The following is a 20,279-nucleotide window of genomic DNA, read 5'->3' on the forward strand; positions in this document are numbered from 1 at the left end:
GTGACTGCCTTCTAGTGAGATTAAACCATCGAGAAGATGGACAAATGATGATATCGCTCAGGACCTACTATCGACCATAACACGATCAAGGGTGTCACTTGCCACATACCACACGCTGCTCTAATCAGGCATGTGGTTGATGAGTGTTGATACTGTACGGTGGTGTAATGTACTGATGCCTCCAATAGCAGAGTCAGATCTTCGGCGACACGATCTGAGAATATGAGCTATCACGACCGCACATGTGCTTGACTTGGGACTTCGAAAGGCTCACCAATTTATCTTCAATTTCTCCCATGAACACAGCTTCGCCCTGTGTGGGAAGAACGCAGGCAACTTCCTGCGCGAACTTCGGCTTCTGTCCAAGGGCGCACGAATACCTGCAAACCAGTATTGACTCTCGAGACGAGTGCTCTCTTTGACGGCCCACTCAATATTCCCTATGAGGAGCGAGACCCTCCCGCTCTTATGGATACGCAAGGTGCCGATCTTCCCGTCGGGTACGTCGGAGAAGCTTGATACTTCCTGTTCGGGAGCTGGTGGCAACGAACCTAACAAACTGGAGCTTACAAACGTCGGACAAACCATAATTGGCAAAGAAGGCTTCAACGCTGGAAGTTGGATAATACAATTGAAATGGTCTAATTTGTTATGACGACAGCCTTACACACAACAGGTCCCAGGTTCGGGCCTTGACCCCTGCAAATTTTTTTATCGGCTCACCTTTCGCACGAGGTTTGCTCTCTTCCTCCTCCTTTTCTGCTACGACTCGAGGGAACGTATTAGGGAGTTGTATCTGCTCATGAAGTTCTACTCAATTGCACCCATAAAAATCGCGAGTCGTGACAAGGCTATACGGAATAAGCTCCTACGAGGAAGAATTTATCCTGTTTCAAAGCTGGCCTCTCTTCCCCCTCAACATTGGGGCTACTCTCCAGGAAGAGCTGGGCAGCCCCGCTAGACCTGAGCCCTGCAAATGCTCAAACCCACTGCAAACCTTCTCACTCGTGTTGAACTGTGCCTCCGGTCATCTCCACTAATACGGGCCTCTTCCCTTTCTCCCTCATTTCCTCAACACGGGAGCCCTCTTTATATCCACTTGCTTGAAGAAAATCGTGGTGAATACGACGAGTTGCAAAATAAGGCACCGATGAAGGCGGGTACCTTATCGGAGTTGGCTATAGAAAGCCGGAGCAGAAAGCTCACTCCTGTATGCCACTATCGATAGCACCGAATGCAACATCGTCCAAGGCTTTCTCTACGAGCCGCTGCCCTCTCTTCCGATCCTCGACCCTCTGAGACACTATAGTAATGCCACAGTAAGGGGCGGCGACATACAGGAAGATCGTCTACTGCGTTGAGATCTCCACCAAAGAGACTATGAACCGGGCGTGAACTAGAGCCAGAGCTTGTACTTGTCGATACGGTGGCTGCACCTAGGGCACACCAGGAAGTCCCAACGTTGCATATTCGTGAATCGCACATGCTAGGAGCTCAAGTTGCTTACGCGAGCTTCTCTCAATTTTCTCTTTCCTCCTCTTCTTCTCCTCAGCCGACACCTTCATCGCGTTCATCAGGATCACTTTAACGCTGCTCGGCATCGGTTCATCCTCACTCGATACGTGCATCTCTTTAGCAATCTTCCCTATGGTCTTCGCCAAGGCCGGATCCCCACTCCCAACAGTCCGCGCATCGGGCCTCTTCGGAGCGAATTTTGTAGTAGGAAACGCCAAGGACTTGGGCCGAAACGGTGACCTGACATGACAGCCCTCCGAAAGCAAGGACACCCTGATAGCGTTGCTACTCATTGGAGCCGAATACCGCCCGACCAGCGTCATTCTTGAGGGAAGCTAATCGCTCCACCGGTAATATCGGCCGAACTTTAACCTGAACATGAGACACTCCTGCTGCCCGACGACGACGCGGAGAGTGATGGAGGTTTACAGGTCTATGTCGGGGTCGTTGGTCTTCCACAGGATGTTCCTTCTTCACCACAGTCTCGATGTCGGCCGGGGTGGCTCCAGATTCGCCGAGCTTCCTCAACCTCCTCCTCCTTCCCTGCTTCATAGGAGATGAAGATGTAGAGGACATGGAGAACTATGCTGACCTGCGGCTGTGTACTTCCCATCATACAGATACCTGGAGTCCTTAACTCAACAAGCTGCTATGAGCTCTCAACACGAGGCATGTGGCTGTGACGAGTAATTGATGAAGTGATTCCCTCTGGGAATGATGATGTCCGACGCTACGTTTAGTGGGGCTCAGCTACCTACTCTCCTACAGAGGGCCGACATCAGTTGGAGATCCTGAACGGACACCAAGAGTCCAACCAAAAGTGGTGTTTGCCTTCCACGCGGACGACCCGGGTTCAAATCCCAGTATCGACCAAATTACTGTACATACCACTTTCGATGATCATATTCTCAACTATGAATACTTCCACAACCACAACTACTCAACCCATACCCCCAGTCCTACCTTAATACGACGGTTCTTTTCTGCTAGTAATTGCCTCTTTTCGTACTCCATCTTCTCTGCACTGTTATAAAGCCTGATGACTCGCAACATCCAAGTCGCGCTTTTTCCCATAAGAATACACCCACCTTTCGGCCTGCTCTTTCCTCGCCTCCTCCTTCCTCAGAGCTCTCACCAGCTTCCGTGTTTCCTCTCGATCCTCCCGCTGCTCTGCCTTGAACACCTCATCAGCCGTTATCTGCACAGCGATAGACCCAACCACGAACAGCGCATCTCTCCCACCCGTTCTTTCTCGCAGTTCTCTCGTTGAATCGACTTCTCTCGCTGAGCATCATAACTCTGTGTTATCAACTCCAGCTCAGCCTCCCGAGCTCGCCTCTTCCTCTCCCGTTTGAACTGTACAAACTCCAGATTTTCCTGACACTTCCCTTATGAGGACGACAAGTCGCCGACAGTTACCTTCAGCTCACGCTGGTGAGTTGTTCTCCTAAATGCCTCGATGCCCTCACGCAGACTCGTCTCCTGCTCCCGTCTCCATTGCGTTATGTCCTTCTGTGCTTCCTTCTCCATCTTCCTCTCAGCCGACTTAGAACACACCAATAGTGGTAGCAGTGTGAGATGATATGCACACGGTCAACTACATATGTCGGTGACAATAAGGAAAATTTGAGGAAATTCCGGGAAATTCTTGTTGATTTCTGAACACTCCTACCTAGATTCGTTCATAACTATGCACTGATCAGTAGAGCTCCCAACAGCGGCACTCACCTTCTCCTCCCTCCGCATGTTCCACAGTATCCGACTCTCCAATGCCTTCAACTCCCGTATTTCTCGTCCTAACAAGACCTCCCTACTATGCAGCCAGAGCAGCGTTCCTGTAGCTGTAGGGACGACTCAACCTTACGTGCTTCGTCCAGGGCCTGCCTCCAACTATCCTTCTCTTTATACCAGATCTGGTCTCTCACTGAGAGCTTCGCAGAGATGTCTGAGCCGCGTCCATCGAGATGCATATAAGTGTAGAACTTACTACTCCTAGCCGATAGAGGTTGGTCTAGCCTAGGGGCCGAACGACACTGAATCGGTATCGCTTTACCTACCCGCACGCGTTGGTCAATGGTTCTATCACAGTCCTCCTCCTCCTTCTCCTCCTTACCTAGAGCCTTATTCCTCGCAACTCCACCACCAGCAGCACTCCTGGCAGGTGACCGCGAGCGTTCTTCTCGCCCCCTCGATCGATCCCCTACAAGTGACCATCTAGAATGTGTCGATGTTGTGGTAAGTCACCCCTGTCCGGAATCTGCTCCTCTACTACTTGATCGGGAGACGCTCCCGTTGAATCTATCCATCAGCAACGACAATGCCTAGGATACTAACACTTATCAATACTACCCGGCTTTGTCTGCTGTAAAGTCCCTAGCTGCTCCTGTATACGTGAGGGGGAGGACACTAATCCTTGCGATAACAAAGGCCTGAAGAGTCCTCCTTAGCCCCATCACCGTTTCCAACCCTCAGCCCTACTACCCCCTACTAGACACATTGCCTTTCTTCTTCTTCTTCCCTGCACTCGTTGGCGTAGCTGTCGGAGATCGTCTCGAGTGAGGTAAGAATTCTGCAAGCAGCAGTGCGGTGCTCCTCCGACCTCTTGTCATCTGGGAGCTGTCACAGTCACCACGAGCCTTACTGCTTGGAACATATTTAGGGATGGCGCGCGGACCAATGCCAGGGGAGGTCTCCTTCTCTCGCTGGACTGTGTTAGGGGACAGGGCTGCACAAATAAAATCAAATAATTCCCAATCCTGTATTCGCGATGTGCTATTGCCATATGGCATGTAAAACGATCATCATCATCACCGTGCATAATTACTAATATTCCATATCTCACCTTCTCCACGCTGCACCTTTCCTTTCTTCTTACTCGATTCACGCGACAATAGCGCCTGAAGAGTCTTCCTTTCATCAAAGACCCCTCAACAACCTACCCCTCCTTGACCGCCTTTGGAGAGGCGATAGTCGACCACATGACTCAGCCAGCGGCCCAAGGCTTTGCTCGCCGCCAAGTTGCTGAACATCATCTGCATATTCGAAGGGGTTGCAGACCGGCGGGTTGAAGTCGAGTACCTCCTTCTGGAAGGCTTCCGTTTCCACTAGTCCCCGCAGTAGCTCTATCGTCTTATCAGGGATTCTATCCCTATCGAAGAATACTAATCTTTGTAGTAAGGTTATGGCACTAGACGAGGGAAAGATGTGCTCTCGGGCCGCCCTCCAATACTCTTGAGGAGCTGAGACACACCGAAGTGGCAATGGAAGAAGAGTCTAGGACAATCCCATACAGCCAGAGGAATACCGTACTTTCCGAGTCCCCAACGATACCATCAGTCGAGCTCCTCCTCCTCAGCTTCACACCCAGAGCCCAGCAAAGGCCACGGGCCACTGATAACACTCCTTCTGGCGGAGACGGCAGGTTTCGCAGTTCTATAAAGTCTCCTGAGGCGCGGACCTCCCTCCCTCTTCGCACAACACTTCTTACTTTTTGTTAGTTTACTTAGCGACGCCATCGCTTCTTCAGCGGAAAAGTACTTCGGTTTCGATTCGCCTCCACGACTCACCTGATAACAGACAACACTAGGGCTTATCGTATATGGCCATGCGGAACAGATGATAACAATGGACTTCATGCTTCTCACCTCGCCCGACTTCGCATCATTGCCATTCCCTCGCTCCTCGCGCTGAGGCTGCTTAGTCCTGAATCGACCTCAGCCACAGATGAAGTGACGGTAGCCGAGTGCCTACCTGCCGTCCGCTGCACTCAATGCCTCTGTGAACTGTGATGACTCGGGAGGCTGCGAGGACGGGTCCATTATACTCGAGTAACTGTCGCTGGTCTACGTCATCATACAGTGCAGCAGAGTAAGCAGAAATGGTAGCAGCCTTAGTGCAATATAAATCAACTCCACCATAGATCATAATATCACGTTTACGACATCATCATGTTTACCAAGGCAGTATGAATAGGAGCAAGCGCTCAGCCTGTCACGGCTATATCCTCCACCTAATACAAACACCAATAGAGTGACGTTAGGCTCAGGCGTGGGGAATCCCACCCGTAGGTTGAGAGCCCTCCTAGCTAGGTCCACAAAGGTAGACATGTCCACCTTCAATGGTATCTCCAGGCCGCCCTCAGTAGCCTTACCCCCCTGACCAACTGTGCCATCAATCAGCTCCTCTTGCCTCGCTGAACAGGCCAGAGCCTTCAAAGCTGATCGACACTGAAAGGCATACGACAAGACAGGGTATACCCAGTCGATCAGAAGAAGGATGAAGTACTCACCTGCTCCCTAGTGATAGTCCCCTGCTTCAGTAAATCAGCCATACGGAAAACCGACTCGATCTCCTTCATATCGAACAGACCCCCCGCCTCAGCTCCCTCTTTACTGCGACGTTCCAGCTGTTGTGCCATGAAGGCCATCACTGCCTCCCTGCCTCCCTCGGGCTTGTGGAAGGCGACTGATGCCAGGAGATCGTTGAGGAGCTCTGGGATGCGATGCCGAGCCATATACCTGCGCCCAGTGAACGCGGAGCGAAAGCCAACAATATTCAAACGCAAAGGACGTACTCACGACACTCGATGTACTCGGGATTCTTCTCCAGCTCTGCCTTGGGGAGCCACATCTCTGCAGACATAGGACTGAAGTCTGTCCAAGGAACAGAGCCGCCCGTGAATAACAACACTACACAACAGTCGCTTATACATAGCTCGATTAAGGTAGCATACAAAATAGAACACTAAATGGTGCCAACTTGATATATTCTAGTCAATGATTCAACTTTCGTGGTAACCATTAGTACATCTGCACGCGGGACTGTATAAAATCCTTACGCATAGCGCTCAGCATCCGGTTAATAGCCGATAACCGTTTCTGGTGAAAACCAATCAGAGACTCACCAAACGATATACTCATCCGCGACCTACTTGAAGTTGATCCTGTTGCCGCGGCGACTTCCCTCCCCGGGTCTCGTCCGAAGACCCACTACTCCCACCAGCCGTCTGCTTAGAGCTCGCCCGACTCAGCCGCTGTACTGATGGATCCTCTCGCACTTGACGAAGCACTGTTATGGCGGAGTCAAAGTCGCCTATGCTACGTAGGCTAGAGGCATGCTGAGCCACCCGCCCTTCATCGCAGAGTATCTATCGGGTGGAAGGCAGTCGTCGAGTGCCGAAACCATGAGGAGGCCCAACACTACTTTAGCATGATATCGTATGATCCTCTCGAAAGCGTTCTCCCGCTGACTTCTGATCCACGGAGCAAAGTTCGGCGACTCCACTACGAATTTCCGATACAACTCCTCTAGCTTCACCGGCCTGAGGCCCGCCAGGGGTTCTGGGCAGTCCGGGGCCAACGTAAGGGATGCTAGCAATGCCGAAAGATCCTGAAAAGCTAACAATCAGATGAGAGGATACAGCGTGGACTTACAAAAGGAGGCAACAGTGGGGTGGGTGAGAGAGGTGACGACTTTATGCTACGCTTCGCCATTTCCACAGACAGGTACCTTCAACGTCAGTTGAATATTCAGCACTATATAAATATACCCTTACGGTTGGAGGAACGGCGCCAGGAAGGAGCAAGTAAGACTTTGGAAATGTCGATTGAGAATGGCGTCATTTATAGCAAACGCCGCCGCACGTCGATCCTGTCCATCCTTGGCATCAACATCCTGTAGTTGCTTCAGGACAGACACGTTGGGCGGCAGATCCTGACCATCACAGTCCCCAACTCTACCCCATCATACTACGGCTCACCAGCTTCCATCTACCAACGTCCTTTCGATACTCATCCGTCTGACGGCCGCCGCCGCCTTCACCTCCTCCTCCAGAAGGCACATCGAGTACACCCATCACGCTTGCCGCCCCCGTCACCTCCATCAACTTACTCCCCAATGTACGTGTATTACTACTAGAGCTGCATAAAAGGGGCGATACGGCAACCTGCAATGGGCATCTCATAGGCATACATCTCATATGACGACCTACATAGGAACCCCCTTGCTGCTGTATAACGACTTTATCCGAGAGCTGTGGCGCGTCAGTCTTCTGGTCGCCCTTATCATCACTATCTATAACTACGACCACCTGAAGGTATCAATACTGGAGCCTCCTGCGTGCGCAAGTCGATGATACTCACTGGAAAGTTCTGTGAGAGTTGAGCGAAAGCCATAGGAGAGGTTATGCCCAGAATGCACGGAGGCAACGCCCCAATGGGTGCAGTCTTATAGTATCTACATCAACACTATAGGACCATTCCACAGTCAAATTGACAGAACCGCCGCCCCCCCCACTTCCGAAGACTACATTACTCGTAATCAGGGTCATAGATGGTGAAGTAAGGTCTATAGTCACCCCTATATTGGACGGGCTGGATGAGTGATAGGATGGCAAAGACGGCGTTGCTGACGGACGAGGGTAGTTGTCGTGGAGTGTACACCAACATGGGAACCTGAGCATGCTGCCAGAGTACCGCCTGCAGGGATCGAACCCGGGACCTACTCCTGTTATCGCCATCTCCCACAGATGCCACAGCGAGCTCATAAGCGGCCATAAGCTACCCGATTTCGAGACCTAGCAAAGCCATGCCGCTACATAGTACACGACAAGACGCACCTCGGAGTACAAGAACCAAGGAACTTGGTGGTGCTGCAGAGACGAACTCAGCGAGAACGCCCGCGAACCGACAGGCTTACTACCTACATGCACATATGTCAGTCCACACACCACGAACTGGGATGCTACCAGAAAGCCCCTTGACCGCTGAGATGAGTCCTCGCTTCCTCATCGGCCCCTCATTCTGCCCTGAGTCAGTACGCAAATACCTGTGGAAAAGGGCTTAGCCTCCAATATGAGATACCTAGTTTTACGCCAGGGTTTTCTCTAGACTTATATCTCCGTCTCCACACACACTTTCCCGAAGCCTTTCCCTGCTACCAACCACAGGTGCTTGAGGAGAGCTCACAATCACCGAGGACCCCCGTGGGGAGCTGCTGGGGCTTGAACCGACGACCTTCCGAGGGAACCATGACACCGGCCCTCCGATGGGGATGACAAACGATAGTCGCGTTGATAGGATCGGTAGCGTTACCGTCTGAGAGGATCACACCCCACTCTAATGCCAACAACCACCACAATGGATGCGACTTGCCTTAGCCGGCTTAGGCTTGGGCCACCTACAGGTATCCAACCATACTTGCTGTAGCACCTGCGGGCATGTACCACATCGCTCCGCTGCTGTATAGGCCTCTACCATTGGGCCCGATACAACTGTAGACCACAGCTCTGTGAACCTAGGCGGTAACCTTATCTCTATTTCTTACGAATAGAGCGGCTATTGGGAATTCCGTCCACCCTACAGGAACGAGGGAAACGATCGTCAACACGTTTGATCTAGAGAAGTACCCAAAGCTAGAGTGAGCTTTCGATCATCCAAGTTATGCAGAACCCCCCTGGAAGATCGCAAGCCGATCAGAGTCTCCCCGATCAGAGTACTACGGATGCCTCGATACAACTGCAATGGTCTTCTGATAGAAACCTCTGGGATTATCTTCATCCCGATGCTGCCGAAAAAGGCATGTCGCGAACAAATACCTGCAGTGGGGAGGAGAGTGCAAACAGGCGATCCACCAAGAAGGTACCTGGAGCGATCAGAAGTGGCATTGGCATCGTAGAAGTCATCGGACACTACTCGGTCTTGACAACGGAATCGAACACTATAGAGACCTGGGATGAGAACTATGCCTGCCAACCTCAACGACAACGCCCAATGGAGCGCTTCCCCGAAGCGAGTAGTAGTGCGCAGAATCGTACATGCTTTCCGATCTCTCAATAGCGTTTCTAACGCGTGTCTCAAGAGCACTGTGGAGATAATCAAAGATCCCAGATGTCAATTCCTCATTCACTCTGAGCATGCAGACCCTCTTATTACATGAAATATCATCAGTGCCAGCCCTCGTCAAGTTAGAGTCCGGAAAGGCCAAGAAGCTCAGCGTCTTAGCATCCCTAGACGACAACGCCTCTGCGGGGTACCTAAGATCCAACCACTCCAAAAGCACCAAAGCGAGCCGTCACTAAGGCGACACGTCTGCAAGATTTGTTAAGACGGGGATATACGCAACCCTCCAGAGTTCTACATGCATTCCATAGCCTGGCCGACTTCAAGATCAAATGCGAACGCCGCTGTGCACACCAGCCAGTTATTGCGGGATGCCTCGCCGATCGACTGCGAACCATGACTCGATGAGTCCTCCCCCACACCCTGAGCGGAAGGTCGAGGGAAATGGCAAACCCTCCTACCGCACCTTTCCGTCCTCCGCAGTTACTGATGTATCCATTCTGATACGAGGAGGAGGAGGCCGACCAGGAAATGCGCTGGGCGAGCGCTCACTACCGGAACTTGAAAGCTTGCAATACTTGCGCGGTGAACACGTACCACTAACAAATAGACACAAACACGGCTCTTTGTTATCAAACTACCTGAACCCAGGGTGATGCAGATGAGGTCTTCCGTGTAAATTAGTTTAACCTGGCTCCAATAGCGACTCGGGTGAGACAGCGTAATAGAGACCTTCCGAACCCTTGTTTTGATGCCGAGTTAATGTCACGCTACTGTCCTTCCTGCCATGCATGCATCCTCGATTTTGGTAACTATACAGACCAGAGGCATTGCGACGTGATCCTAGCCCCGTCGGCCAACCTCGGGCCTCCCTCTTCCAGACCCATCAGAACTGGAACACCGGTCTCCCAACTCTTACTAGCCCTACCCCTAGCTCGAGAGCTCTTCGCGGTTCAGCCGCCTGATTGTCGCTATTTACGCCTTGCCTTCCCCTGTGAGGGAGGCGGCTGCTTCTGGACTTACCCTCTATGGCGAATGGTCATTGCTACGGTGCTCAGGCGAGGAGAGAACAGCTATGAGGATTTAACGCAAAGAATCGACACACTGCGAAAACGAATATTAGACTTCCAAATTGAAGCCGCTGCTTCGCTGGACATCGAAGGTCTCATTAGGAAGCGTGCAGACATTGTCAAGGAGGGCAACAGCATTGTCGGTTGCCTCGGTGAAGGGGCTCCGATTCTTGAATGGGGAGAGTTCCCATCAAGTGGGGCCTCATCGTTCGCCCAGGATATAGCTTGCCTATCATCTATAAGGCGGTCAGTAGAGAGGAGTCGAGCCACTCTGGCTTCTCCTGAACCGGTGGAGAGCGAGAACGTCATTGGCGTCATGGCGGTGGCCACTGCATTGAAGAGGTTGGGCGCAGCCAAACTGGCTCGAGATATAGAGTTGAGAGAGAGCTCAATAGTTCAGGAGCAACCACTCCCCTCTGTGGACGGGGCACTGGAGCAATTCGAGGAGGATGTGAAGTCACTGAGGAGGTTTGATCAGGTCGATCGACAATGTCATGTCTTCATGGACGGGGTAGGATCGGACGTACATAGGAAACCTGAAAATGACCATCCCGAATCTGAAGTTATCTCCGAGCCTTCTGTGGAAGATGATGTTAGTGAGGACCCCACTGAATGCCAACCATGTGAAGGGGAGTCGGAGAGGAACGAAGACGTAGGGGTAGCGGTAGAGTCGCCAGTAGTCCAAAGTAGAGTTGAGCGCATGAAGGAGGATATGGTCAAACGGATAGCCGAGCAGATTGTGAAGGCACAAGCTGCTCGGCAGAATAAGGATCAAGACGACAATGTGCTAAGTGAATACTTACAGTCGACTCCTGTTGGACGTGCATCGTGCTATGGCACGGGGGAGAGTACTGAGGGTGAGAGAGGCAAGCCGCCCTCGGAGGTCATCCATTGTGAATCCTCGAGTCAAAGTCAGCTGGACATCGGCGGTGGTGGTGTACTGACAGATTGGCTCGGAAATGACAGTTCAACCGGAGGGGAAATGCTGGACACTGAAGATCTAATGGAGTAGGGCTGGGCAGCAGACCTAGTAGCTTCAAAAAAGGGTATTCGACTGAACCTTGTCAGTTATCTCCCACCTCTAGCCGACAGCGCTCTACCAATGAACCTCACAATCAAAACGACAGCCTCAGAGGAGTTGGACAAGCTGGCAGACCTGCGGGGGAGGCTGGCACTGGAGGCTCGTCGGGAGGAGAAGAGGAAGGAAGAAGAGGCTAGACGCCTTGCTGTTGGCAGGTTAGCGCTTTCTGAGAGTGACCGACTTTGGACAGAAGGTCGTACTCAGGCGCGAGATGATCAAAGTGGCAGCCAGTGAGGAGAGGGAAACTGTGAGAAGGAAGGCGGTCCAAGGAAGGGCTGAGGAGAACCCAAATGTGAGAGGACATGACGTCAGGCTAGCGGACATCCTTGTGTATAGCAGTTGCCATCACCGGTGCGTCGAGCTAAGCAGCGGCTAGCGAAGTCGTTGAAGATGGAGGCTGAGCGAAGGCAACGGGAGGAAGAGGAGAAAAGCAAAACACAGGCCGAAATATTCAGAAAGCGCGACGAGAGGATTAACAGGTGTTTTTAATAACACTCGTCGAGGGGCAACCATATGATTACCAGATATTTGGCAAGGCAGCGAGAGAAGCTCAAAAGGGTGCCCGAGAGGAAGCCAGAGAGGAGGGTATGGCCTTACACCCAGGCTCTCCATCACCTCGTTGTAGACCCCAGTGGCGTCTCGGAGATCAGCACCTCCCGACTATTCCCTCACCCCACCTAAGACGTTGCCATCTTATAAGGCCTCAAGGCCTTGGATTGCCAATGAGTAGGTGGTAGCAGCAATAGCTTTGCCTTAGAGCCATTCTATCAGAGCTATTGGTGCCGCCTCTCCTGTTGACGGTCGAGTGTTCCTCAGTGAGGCACAAGCGAGGGACTTCAATCGTGCCGTGGTGGACCCCATCAGCCCAGTTGAGGAGGTGCCGAGGTCGCCCCGTCTGCCTGACTCCCTTGCAAGCAGCGAATCTGTGGATATTGGTGAGACGTCTGGCTAACGGGTCACTGATGGCCATATTCCTTCGTAGAGGATGAGAGCGAGCTCATCGACGATCTTCTCATCGGCATCTGATGACCACGCCGGCGGCTCCATGTGAATGAAGTGTCTCAACAAACAACGTGTCGTCTCGATGTCGGAAGGCCTTGCGTTGGCATCTTTCACATCCTTCGGAAAGAACTGGAGCCACAAACCCCTTCTGAATCGAGAGCAGTTGAGCTGTGTCATGACCCAAGTCCGAGCACCATCCTCCTCAGTAGACTCCTCAGGCCTCCTCCTACCTCCGACTCGTCGCACGACCACGCCAGACCGGCCTCGTATCGTCGCCGTGGACGTTATGCGGGGCGTAGTTATGTCAATAATGCTGGTATGGCTCAGTATGCGTGGAGTCGATAAACCGTGACAGAGGTCCTCTGTTCAGATCGTCGATGTGTGTGGCAAGACGGTGCCGAGTATCGGCCATGCTCCGTGGAATGGCCTTCATCTGGCTGATATCGTCATGCCTGGATTCATATTCGTACTGAATCTATCTCGCTAGACCTACTACCTTAGGAGCACGTATTGTTAGTTCTCCGAAGGGACATAATCCAGCAGAATCGCTGAGCGATTATCGCTCAGGTTGTTGGTACTAGCGTCAGCTTGGCGTCGTCCCCTCCCTCCACGTCCCGTGTCATCAGCCGTTGTGGGAAGCTTATCCTACTGGGCATCCTCATACAGGGGAGGTGGATGCCACAGGCAAGACCTTTACCCAGCTCCCTAGCAGTAGTTCCTGTTTCAGATCGACACTCTCACCCTCGGCTTGGACCTCTACACTTTCCGAGCCCCTGGTATCCTCCAGCGCATAGCTGTCTGCTATGCAGCTGCTGTGCTCCTTAGAAAGCTAGTCAGCGATCTTTCACCCAATGATACCGTCAAGGGTGCGCTGAAGAACAACAGTCGAGTATTACTTATGGGCTTGCTATGTATCATCATCAACTGGGCTATAATGCTCCTCGGACCTCAACCTGAGGGGTGCTCTAGAGGTTCCTTGACGCCTCAATGTAACGTCGCTAGCAACATCGACAGGATGGTCTTTGGTCCTGAGCACATGTACAGTCCTCTATGGGATCCGGAGGGCCTGCTCAGCACACTCCCTACCTTGGCAACCGTAGCCCTTGGCCTTGCTTGTGGGAAGTTTATTCAGTCGAGACCCTCCCACACCGAGCTTCTACGGCTCGTCGGCTGTGGCCTACTCCTTGCCCTCTCCGGCATGGCTCTTGGTATTGTCATTCCCGTAAGTAAGGTATTGTGGACGCCGTCATACTGCCTGCTAACGGGCGGAATCTGTGTGGCTTTCCTGGGTATCGTTTCCTCACGAGTTGGTGGAAATGTGGTATTGGCTCCCTTCAAATGGCTTGGGATGAATGCCATATTATTCTTCTGTTTGAGTGACTGTAGTGGTTTGTTTTCTTGTCTGATTGGAAGCATCTATGTCGGTGATCCTACAACTGGAAATGTGTTGTATGTGCTGACTAAGGGATATACTCAAGCGCCCGTCATGCTCACTTACGCCCTACTACAATTGGGTCTTTGGATGTGGATCTGCAGATGGCTTTCTATGCGAGGGATTTTTGTAACCATCTAAGTGGGAACCGGACCCGCACGGGCTCCGCTGAAAATAACCAGTAGCGTCGTACTATTGCGCTAGCATGACAATGATGATCTATGTTACCCTCATACGAGATTTTATTTGTAATACATCGTATTAAATACAAACTCATATTTGGATTGCTCTAACTTCGACCATGTTATGTTTCGTTGTTACTATCGCCTGTGAGTGCACAGTCAGCGGCAAAGAGCAGCCTTTGTCGCCAACTTGATCGTCCAAGCTTATGGGTTCTTGTGGCCGAGAGCCTCTTACGACTCTGAGAGGGAATTCCTCGTAATCAGAAGAAAGGGGAGTTGTTCAATATCGGCTCACTGATTTCAAAGCAGAACGACTTCTTGGAACGTTTCCGACGGGAAAGGGCAGAGGAGGTAGCCACGCGGAGAAGGAGTGTGGCACTGTAGGCAGTTCGGCTGTTCGAGAGTCCCCTCGTGGACATGAGGAGGGTGTCTTGTGTTATCCCATATTGTCATATGATAGAAATTGACGAGGACTTCGGCAGCATCGACCCTTGCACTGAGACGGATTCCTTGACCGACGAAGAGGAAAGTCCTCTGAGGAATGGTCTATACCAGTGAGCACCAATCATTTGGCGGGTGTTCACTGACATAGCGCTACAGGGGCTCTGCGCAATCAGCTTGGGATCTATACTGGTTCGTTCCTTGTCCGGAGTTTGTCGTTCTCGCTCAATCCTAGCCGTTACCGTGATTACGATTCCCGTTCTCGGTCTAAGTGAATCAGTGGAACAGTGGGACGCCATAGTCTATGATTAGATTGGAATTTGTGATTTCTGCATGACTTCGCATAGTTATTCTCGGCTTCTGTTTTCTCGTTGCTGTGGCCGGGACTCTACCACAAATGACGATCGCGAAGATTATCCGCAGAGATCTCACTGTGGCACGTATCCGTCGTCCTGACAGATCACAGTATTGGCATTGCCAGTACTAGGCTAGTATCATCACGGCAATGTTAATAGTAATATGCCTACCTATCGGTGGCTCCGCGCAATGACATGCGTGTTTTCCCTAATGAACAGGGCGTCACGCCATTGTTCATGGCCTTTTCCCTCAATATCTCAACTACTCTGCCTGTTGATCATGATATCTGCTAACGGCTATGACTTGAGTACCCAAATAGTGGGGGATGATGTACTGCGTATCTCAGGGGGAGCAACAAGCTCCAGAGTTACAGTCGTTTCCATATTGGAAGGCCTTGCACTGACATCTCTCATATACTCAGGGAAGAACCAGTATCAATGCAGCCACAAACCCTTTCTGAATCGATAGCAGTTGAGCTGTGTCATGACTCCAGACCGAGCACCATCCTCCTCAGCAGACTCCACGGGTCTCCTACTTCCGAGTCATCATACGACCACGCCTGCCCGGCCTCGTGTAGTCGCCGTGGACATCATGCGGGGCGTAGTCATGACAGTTATGCTGGTACGGCTTAGTATGCGTGGCGTCAATAAACCTTATTCAGGTGGGCGGTTTATGTATCAAAGCGGTGCCTACTATCGACCATGCTGCATGGAACGGCATCTATCCGGCTGATATCATCATGCCTGGTTTCATATTTGTGATGCATCTATATCGCTAAATCTACTAATTTCGGAGCACCTATTGTTCGTTCTTTTAAGGGTCAGAATATAGCAGATTCGCTCAGGTTGTTGGTGCTAGCGTCAGCCTGGCGTCGTCCCCTCCCCCCACCTCCCGTGTCGTCAGCCGTTGTGGCAAGCTTATCCTACTTGGCATCCTCATACAGGGGAGGTGGATGCCTCAGGCAAAACCTACACCCAGCTCTCTAGCAGTTGTCCCTATTTCAGATAGACACCCTCACTCTCGGCTTAGACCTCTACACTTTCCGAGCCCCTGGTATACTACAGCGCATAGCCGTCTGCTATGCAGCTGCTGTGCTCCTTAGAAAGCTAGTCAGCGATCTTTCACCCAATGATACCGTCAAGGGTGCGCTGATTAACAACAGTCGAGTTTTACTTATGGGCTTGCTATGTATCATCATCAACTGGGCTATAATGCTCCTCGGACCTCAACCTGAGGGGTGCTCTAGAGGTTCCTTGACGCCTCAATGTAACGTCGCTAGCAACATCGACAGGATGGTCTTTGGTGCTGAGCACATGTACAATCCTCTATGGGATTCGGAGGGCCTGCTCAGCACACTCCCTACCTTGGCAACCGTAGCCCTTGGCCTCGCTTGTGGGAAGTTCATTCAATCGAGACCCTCCCACACAGAGCTCTTACGGTTCATCGGCTGTGGCCTCCTCCTTGGCCTCTGCGGTATGAGTCTTGCTATTCTCATTCCTATAAATAAGACATTGTGGACGCCATCCTATTGCCTGCTGACGGGTGGGATGGCTGTAACTTTCCTAGGTATCGTTTCCTCAGGAGTTGGTGAAATTGTGGTATTGGCTCCTTTCAAATGGATAGGGATGAATCCCATACTATTCTTCTGCCTAAGTGACTGCAGTGGTTTGTTCTCGTGTCTGCTTGGAAGCATCTATGTCGGTGATCCTACAACAGGAAATGTGTTGTATGTGCTGACTAAGGGATATACTTTAGGGTCAGTCCTGCTCATTTACGGCCTTCTACAATGGAGCCTTTGGGTGGTGATTTGCAGATGGCTTTCTATGCGAGGGACTTTCGCAACTATTTAAATATGAGCGTAGTTGGCATGGCTTCCGCCGAAAACCATTACGCTGGCATGACTATGACGATCTTTGTTACTCCTATACGTGATCGTATGGGACGAATTTTGGGTTCCTTCAACTTCTGTCATGTTGTGTTTGTTAATGCATGGTTCGTGAGTGCACGATCAGCAGCAAGGATGAGCCTGTATTACCAACTGGATCGTCTATGCTTGTTGAAGGGGTGCCTGCAGCCGAATGGCCCTCAATGAATGTTAAACTATTCATCAACAATCACTACTGCCCAGTGAGCAGTGCTCACAGTTAAGGTCTGTCGCTTTGTTCAGTTGACACGTGCCGGGATCGAACCAGGGATCGTCTGTGCTGATAGCGCAAATCATGAAATTTCAGAACATTTCTCCCTTCGCTCCGCTGTAGATTTGCGTTCCCCCATATTCTAGGGTCACAGCAGCGAGTCAGTGTGTGTGTTGCTACAGAATAGGATTGTACTGGGGCATCACTACGACCCCCTCCTCCTTTTCAGTGTACCTGCTGCTGTTATTAGTGCTGTAGTATGGCTAAGACTAAGAAGGAAGCTCCTACTGCTGCTGCCGCCGCCGCCTCTTCTACTGCGGATGCTCAGAAATCCACGGATTGCATGATAAAGCCTTCCAGCGTGAGCCCTCCGATCAACACTTCGGAGTGGCCTCTTCTGCTGAAGAACTACGACAGGCTAAACGTGCGTACCGGACACTACACTCCTCTCCCCTTCGGCTGCTCCCCTCTTAACCGGTAATGATAGGGGTAGGCGTCATAGCTGTTCGTGATCACAGATTCTCATCGCCGTTCATTAGGAGCAATAGATCTTTGCTGTCCTCTTACGCTTTACAATACGCATATACTCGTTGTGACTGTTGTGAGAGTGTCCATAGCTATCGATCATCTCTCCTTTGGTGTAGTCCTCTCGACCAGCATTTGCTCTACGGTGTCTGTAATCTGGATAAGCCGGTTAACCCCTCCTCCCATGAGGTTGTGGCCTGGATTAAGCGCATTCTCAAGTGCGAGAAGACTGGCCACTCCGGTACCCTGGACCCCAAGGTAACGTCAATGTTTGACCTGAGCGGGTGGCTTTCCTCTCACCTTGCCAGTAGGTTTCTGGATGCCTTCTTGTGTGCCTCAATCGCGCTACTCGTCTCGTCAAGGCTCAACAGGGAGCCGGAAAGGAGTAATATACGCGGCGGGTTTCTGTGCCACAAGTGTTCGCTGTTAAGGTACGTCTGCGTGGTCCGCTTCCATGCCGACCCCGGTGGAGAGGCAGCTATCATCCGGGCCTTGGACCAGCTCACTGGTGCCCTCTTCCAGAGGCCCCCAGTCATCGCGGGTAGGAGCCTCAGCTCAATGAGCGTATGTCACATCGTCGTCGTGCCTCAGCTGTGAAGCGTCAACTTCGTATCCGTACCATCTACTGGTCTAAGCTCCTCGACTATGACGAGGAGAAGCACATGGCCGTCTTCCACGTCTCCTGTGAGGCTGGTGAGCCCCCAACCCCCTCAGGGTCCTCCATCATCGCATTCCTCTCAGGTACTTACATCCGTACCCTTTGCGTTCATATGGGCCTCCTCCTCGGTGTGGGCGCCCATATGCAGGAGCTCAGACGTGTGAGGTCTGGAAACCTCGGAGAACAAGATCAGCTCGTCACCATGCATGATCTGCTCGATGCTCAGTAGCCACTCCTACTACCAGGCCTATTCTTCTGCTATTTTGCTTACGTCAGGTATGTCTATGAGAGCACTCGATCCGAGGAGTACCTAAGACGCACTATCATGCCTCTTGGTAGGGCCGTCCTTTGCGAAGATATTAATGAATTCCTTCTTCTTCAGAACGCATTCTCGTATCTTATCCTCGCATTGTCCTCAAGGACTCCGCTGTGAATGCCGTCTGCTATGGTGCTAAGTTGATGGTTGTTGGTGTAAGCAGCCTGGTGGAAGCGTGAGGCCTCCTCAACATTTCCTCACAGGTTCTCCGTTTCGAGAATGGTATCGAGGTAGGCAAGGACGTTGTACTGATGACGACTAAGGGAGAGGCTGTCGCCCTTGGAATCGCTCAGATGACTACTGCTGTCATCGCCAGTGTTGATCATGGTGAACACATTAGCTCGGAAACTCCTATAATGGGTATTTCTGTTCGACATAGGTTGTGTGGCAACTATCAAGCGTGTCATCATGGAACGTGATACTTACGATTCCCGCTGGGGTTATGGCCCGAGGGCCTCGGAGAAGAAGAAGCTCATCCTCAACGGCAAGTTGGATGAGAAGGGAAGGTGGGTTGGGGCATTTCAAGAGGAGGTTGGGAGGTAAGGCGCGGCTCAGGCCCAACGAGAACACTCCTGAATCCTGGTTGAAGCACGAGGGTATGATCCCCAAGCTCACTGGCACTCCTGCTGAGGACAAGAAGGAGTCTCCTAAGGAGGAATCCCCTGAAGAGGAACAAGAGACAGCTCCCGTGAAGAAGGGTGAGATGAGATATTCGCTGGATTTAAGTAGTGTTGTTCGATTCAGAGAAGAAGAAGCACCACAAGAAGCGTACCGTAGAAGAAGTTGAGGAGGCCGAGGAGGAGGAGGCTGATGAAGAAGTGAGCTCAGTCAGTCCTAGTCCGCTGCTGGAAGTCACCTTGTCAGGTCGTCGAAAAGAAGAAGAAAAAGAAGAAGTCAAAGCATCATCATGAGGATGAGGCTTAAGCCTAGTTCTTTGCTCTTCCACCACCGCGGCTTAGTTGTCGCAACGTACAGTTCATCATCCGTTGACTATTAAAGCCGTCAAGCTTCCCTTTCACGTCATCACTCTAGCCTTTCTTCGGACACTACTACATTTACTACTCCAGCAGGATTGTCACTATTATCATTATGAGTAACCGTTCCATTAGCAGTCTATTCTCCCTCTACTTAAGTTGACGTATTGCTATCTCGATTTACCAGTAATGGTGTTTCTTGAGGACGATGAGTAACTGCTGACACGTTTCTCAGATGATAGACTTGAATTTAACTGTTTGGGTTAGTCAAAGATGGAGGAGTAAAAAGGCAATTCTGATTGATTCTTAGAATTGCATCCCGGACAGCTGTGGGGATATGCCACGATGACGATGGCTTTCAATGTAAAGCTTGATTGGCGTCTGAGGTGCGCGATTGACGACCCTCTCGAAAATTCCACTGACGAAACAGGACGTTGCTACAAGGAATGGTTCATAGTGTACCCGGTTCAAACGGATATCTGGGAACATGCACACTGCATTGAGTTCGACTTTTCTCGGCTTGATAACTGATCCTTCGCATGGCGACATCAGTGCAGCCGTAAAAAATAGAAAGACCATCGCTTGATGGAAGTTTCAATCACCAAACAGATGAAGTGGTCCTGATAACGGGGGCAGTCGAGAGCATGCTGATCAGGATAGTGCCGAGGCCAGGACCTCGTTGAGAGTCATCTAAATGCGCGTGTCTAGACGCTGATTTGTCCGATCCTCTTTGTACCCTCGGATCTGCGACTT

At 51.4% G+C, this 20,279-nt stretch overlaps 7 protein-coding genes across 7 annotated transcripts; 4 read left to right on the forward strand and 3 right to left on the reverse strand.

Moving 5' to 3' along the window:
• Positions 1-193: 193 nt before the first annotated feature.
• Pmar_PMAR023771 (conserved hypothetical protein) lies at positions 194-3,045 on the reverse strand (the record flags this gene model as incomplete). Its single annotated transcript, XM_002785999.1, has 14 exons — positions 194-214; positions 275-380; positions 431-551; positions 724-796; positions 873-963; positions 1,207-1,303; positions 1,508-1,755; positions 1,805-1,887; positions 1,945-2,058; positions 2,274-2,306; positions 2,479-2,551; positions 2,604-2,713; positions 2,758-2,892; positions 2,935-3,045. 14 exons carry the CDS (start codon positions 3,043-3,045, stop codon positions 194-196), a joined length of 1,416 nt encoding a protein of 471 aa, XP_002786045.1.
• A 2,452-nt stretch (positions 3,046-5,497) lies between these two features.
• On the reverse strand, positions 5,498-6,156 carry Pmar_PMAR023772 (conserved hypothetical protein; the record flags this gene model as incomplete). The annotated part of the gene is made up of 4 exons (XM_002786000.1): positions 5,498-5,524; positions 5,577-5,741; positions 5,804-6,032; positions 6,089-6,156. The coding sequence occupies 4 exons, from the start codon at positions 6,154-6,156 to the stop codon at positions 5,498-5,500; spliced, it is 489 nt and encodes a 162-aa protein (XP_002786046.1).
• A 102-nt stretch (positions 6,157-6,258) lies between these two features.
• Pmar_PMAR023773 (hypothetical protein) lies at positions 6,259-9,852 on the reverse strand (the record flags this gene model as incomplete). Its single annotated transcript, XM_002786001.1, has 19 exons — positions 6,259-6,392; positions 6,446-6,661; positions 6,718-6,903; positions 6,948-7,023; positions 7,070-7,227; positions 7,274-7,459; positions 7,505-7,603; positions 7,656-7,749; positions 7,828-7,967; positions 8,018-8,089; positions 8,132-8,214; positions 8,261-8,340; positions 8,386-8,609; positions 8,667-8,808; positions 9,014-9,109; positions 9,157-9,241; positions 9,447-9,547; positions 9,652-9,776; positions 9,820-9,852. 19 exons carry the CDS (start codon positions 9,850-9,852, stop codon positions 6,315-6,317), a joined length of 2,274 nt encoding a protein of 757 aa, XP_002786047.1. The 3' UTR covers positions 6,259-6,314.
• A 536-nt stretch (positions 9,853-10,388) lies between these two features.
• Positions 10,389-12,530, forward strand: Pmar_PMAR023774 (hypothetical protein; the record flags this gene model as incomplete). The annotated part of the gene is made up of 8 exons (XM_002786002.1): positions 10,389-11,431; positions 11,492-11,659; positions 11,709-11,796; positions 11,844-11,983; positions 12,029-12,089; positions 12,130-12,230; positions 12,276-12,439; positions 12,487-12,530. The coding sequence occupies 8 exons, from the start codon at positions 10,389-10,391 to the stop codon at positions 12,528-12,530; spliced, it is 1,809 nt and encodes a 602-aa protein (XP_002786048.1).
• A 151-nt stretch (positions 12,531-12,681) lies between these two features.
• Positions 12,682-14,079, forward strand: Pmar_PMAR023775 (hypothetical protein; the record flags this gene model as incomplete). Its single annotated transcript, XM_002786003.1, has 4 exons — positions 12,682-12,801; positions 12,862-12,972; positions 13,234-13,728; positions 13,972-14,079. The coding sequence occupies 4 exons, from the start codon at positions 12,682-12,684 to the stop codon at positions 14,077-14,079; spliced, it is 834 nt and encodes a 277-aa protein (XP_002786049.1).
• A 2,014-nt stretch (positions 14,080-16,093) lies between these two features.
• On the forward strand, positions 16,094-16,768 carry Pmar_PMAR023776 (hypothetical protein; the record flags this gene model as incomplete). The annotated part of the gene is made up of 2 exons (XM_002786004.1): positions 16,094-16,431; positions 16,732-16,768. 2 exons carry the CDS (start codon positions 16,094-16,096, stop codon positions 16,766-16,768), a joined length of 375 nt encoding a protein of 124 aa, XP_002786050.1.
• Positions 16,769-17,280: 512 nt separating this feature from the next.
• Positions 17,281-19,771, forward strand: Pmar_PMAR023777 (Centromere/microtubule-binding protein CBF5, putative). Its single transcript, XM_002786005.1, has 13 exons — positions 17,281-17,530; positions 17,698-17,836; positions 17,890-17,963; positions 18,010-18,119; positions 18,170-18,271; positions 18,320-18,461; positions 18,513-18,571; positions 18,619-18,707; positions 18,756-18,879; positions 18,932-19,058; positions 19,108-19,250; positions 19,297-19,370; positions 19,417-19,771. Exons 1-13 carry the CDS (start codon positions 17,313-17,315, stop codon positions 19,474-19,476), a joined length of 1,461 nt encoding a protein of 486 aa, XP_002786051.1. The 5' UTR covers positions 17,281-17,312; the 3' UTR covers positions 19,477-19,771.
• Positions 19,772-20,279: the final 508 nt, after the last annotated feature.

This window comes from Perkinsus marinus (genome assembly GCF_000006405.1).
Source record: "Perkinsus marinus ATCC 50983 genomic scaffold scf_1104296931952, whole genome shotgun sequence".
Taxonomy (NCBI): Eukaryota; Perkinsozoa; order Perkinsida; family Perkinsidae; genus Perkinsus; species Perkinsus marinus.

What these genes read in the sequence shown, in the direction of transcription:
- Pmar_PMAR023777 (XM_002786005.1), top strand. Translation starts at nt 17,313, where the DNA reads ATGGCTAAGACTAAGAAGGAAGCTCCTACTGCTGCTGCCGCCGCCGCC. An exon ending in GAGGCCCCCAGTCATCGCGG is followed by an intron (nt 18,120 to 18,169) that starts GTAGGAGCCTCA and finishes GTCGTGCCTCAG; the next exon opens with CTGTGAAGCGTCAACTTCGT. An exon ending in CCACGTCTCCTGTGAGGCTG is followed by an intron (nt 18,272 to 18,319) that starts GTGAGCCCCCAA and finishes CATTCCTCTCAG; the next exon opens with GTACTTACATCCGTACCCTT.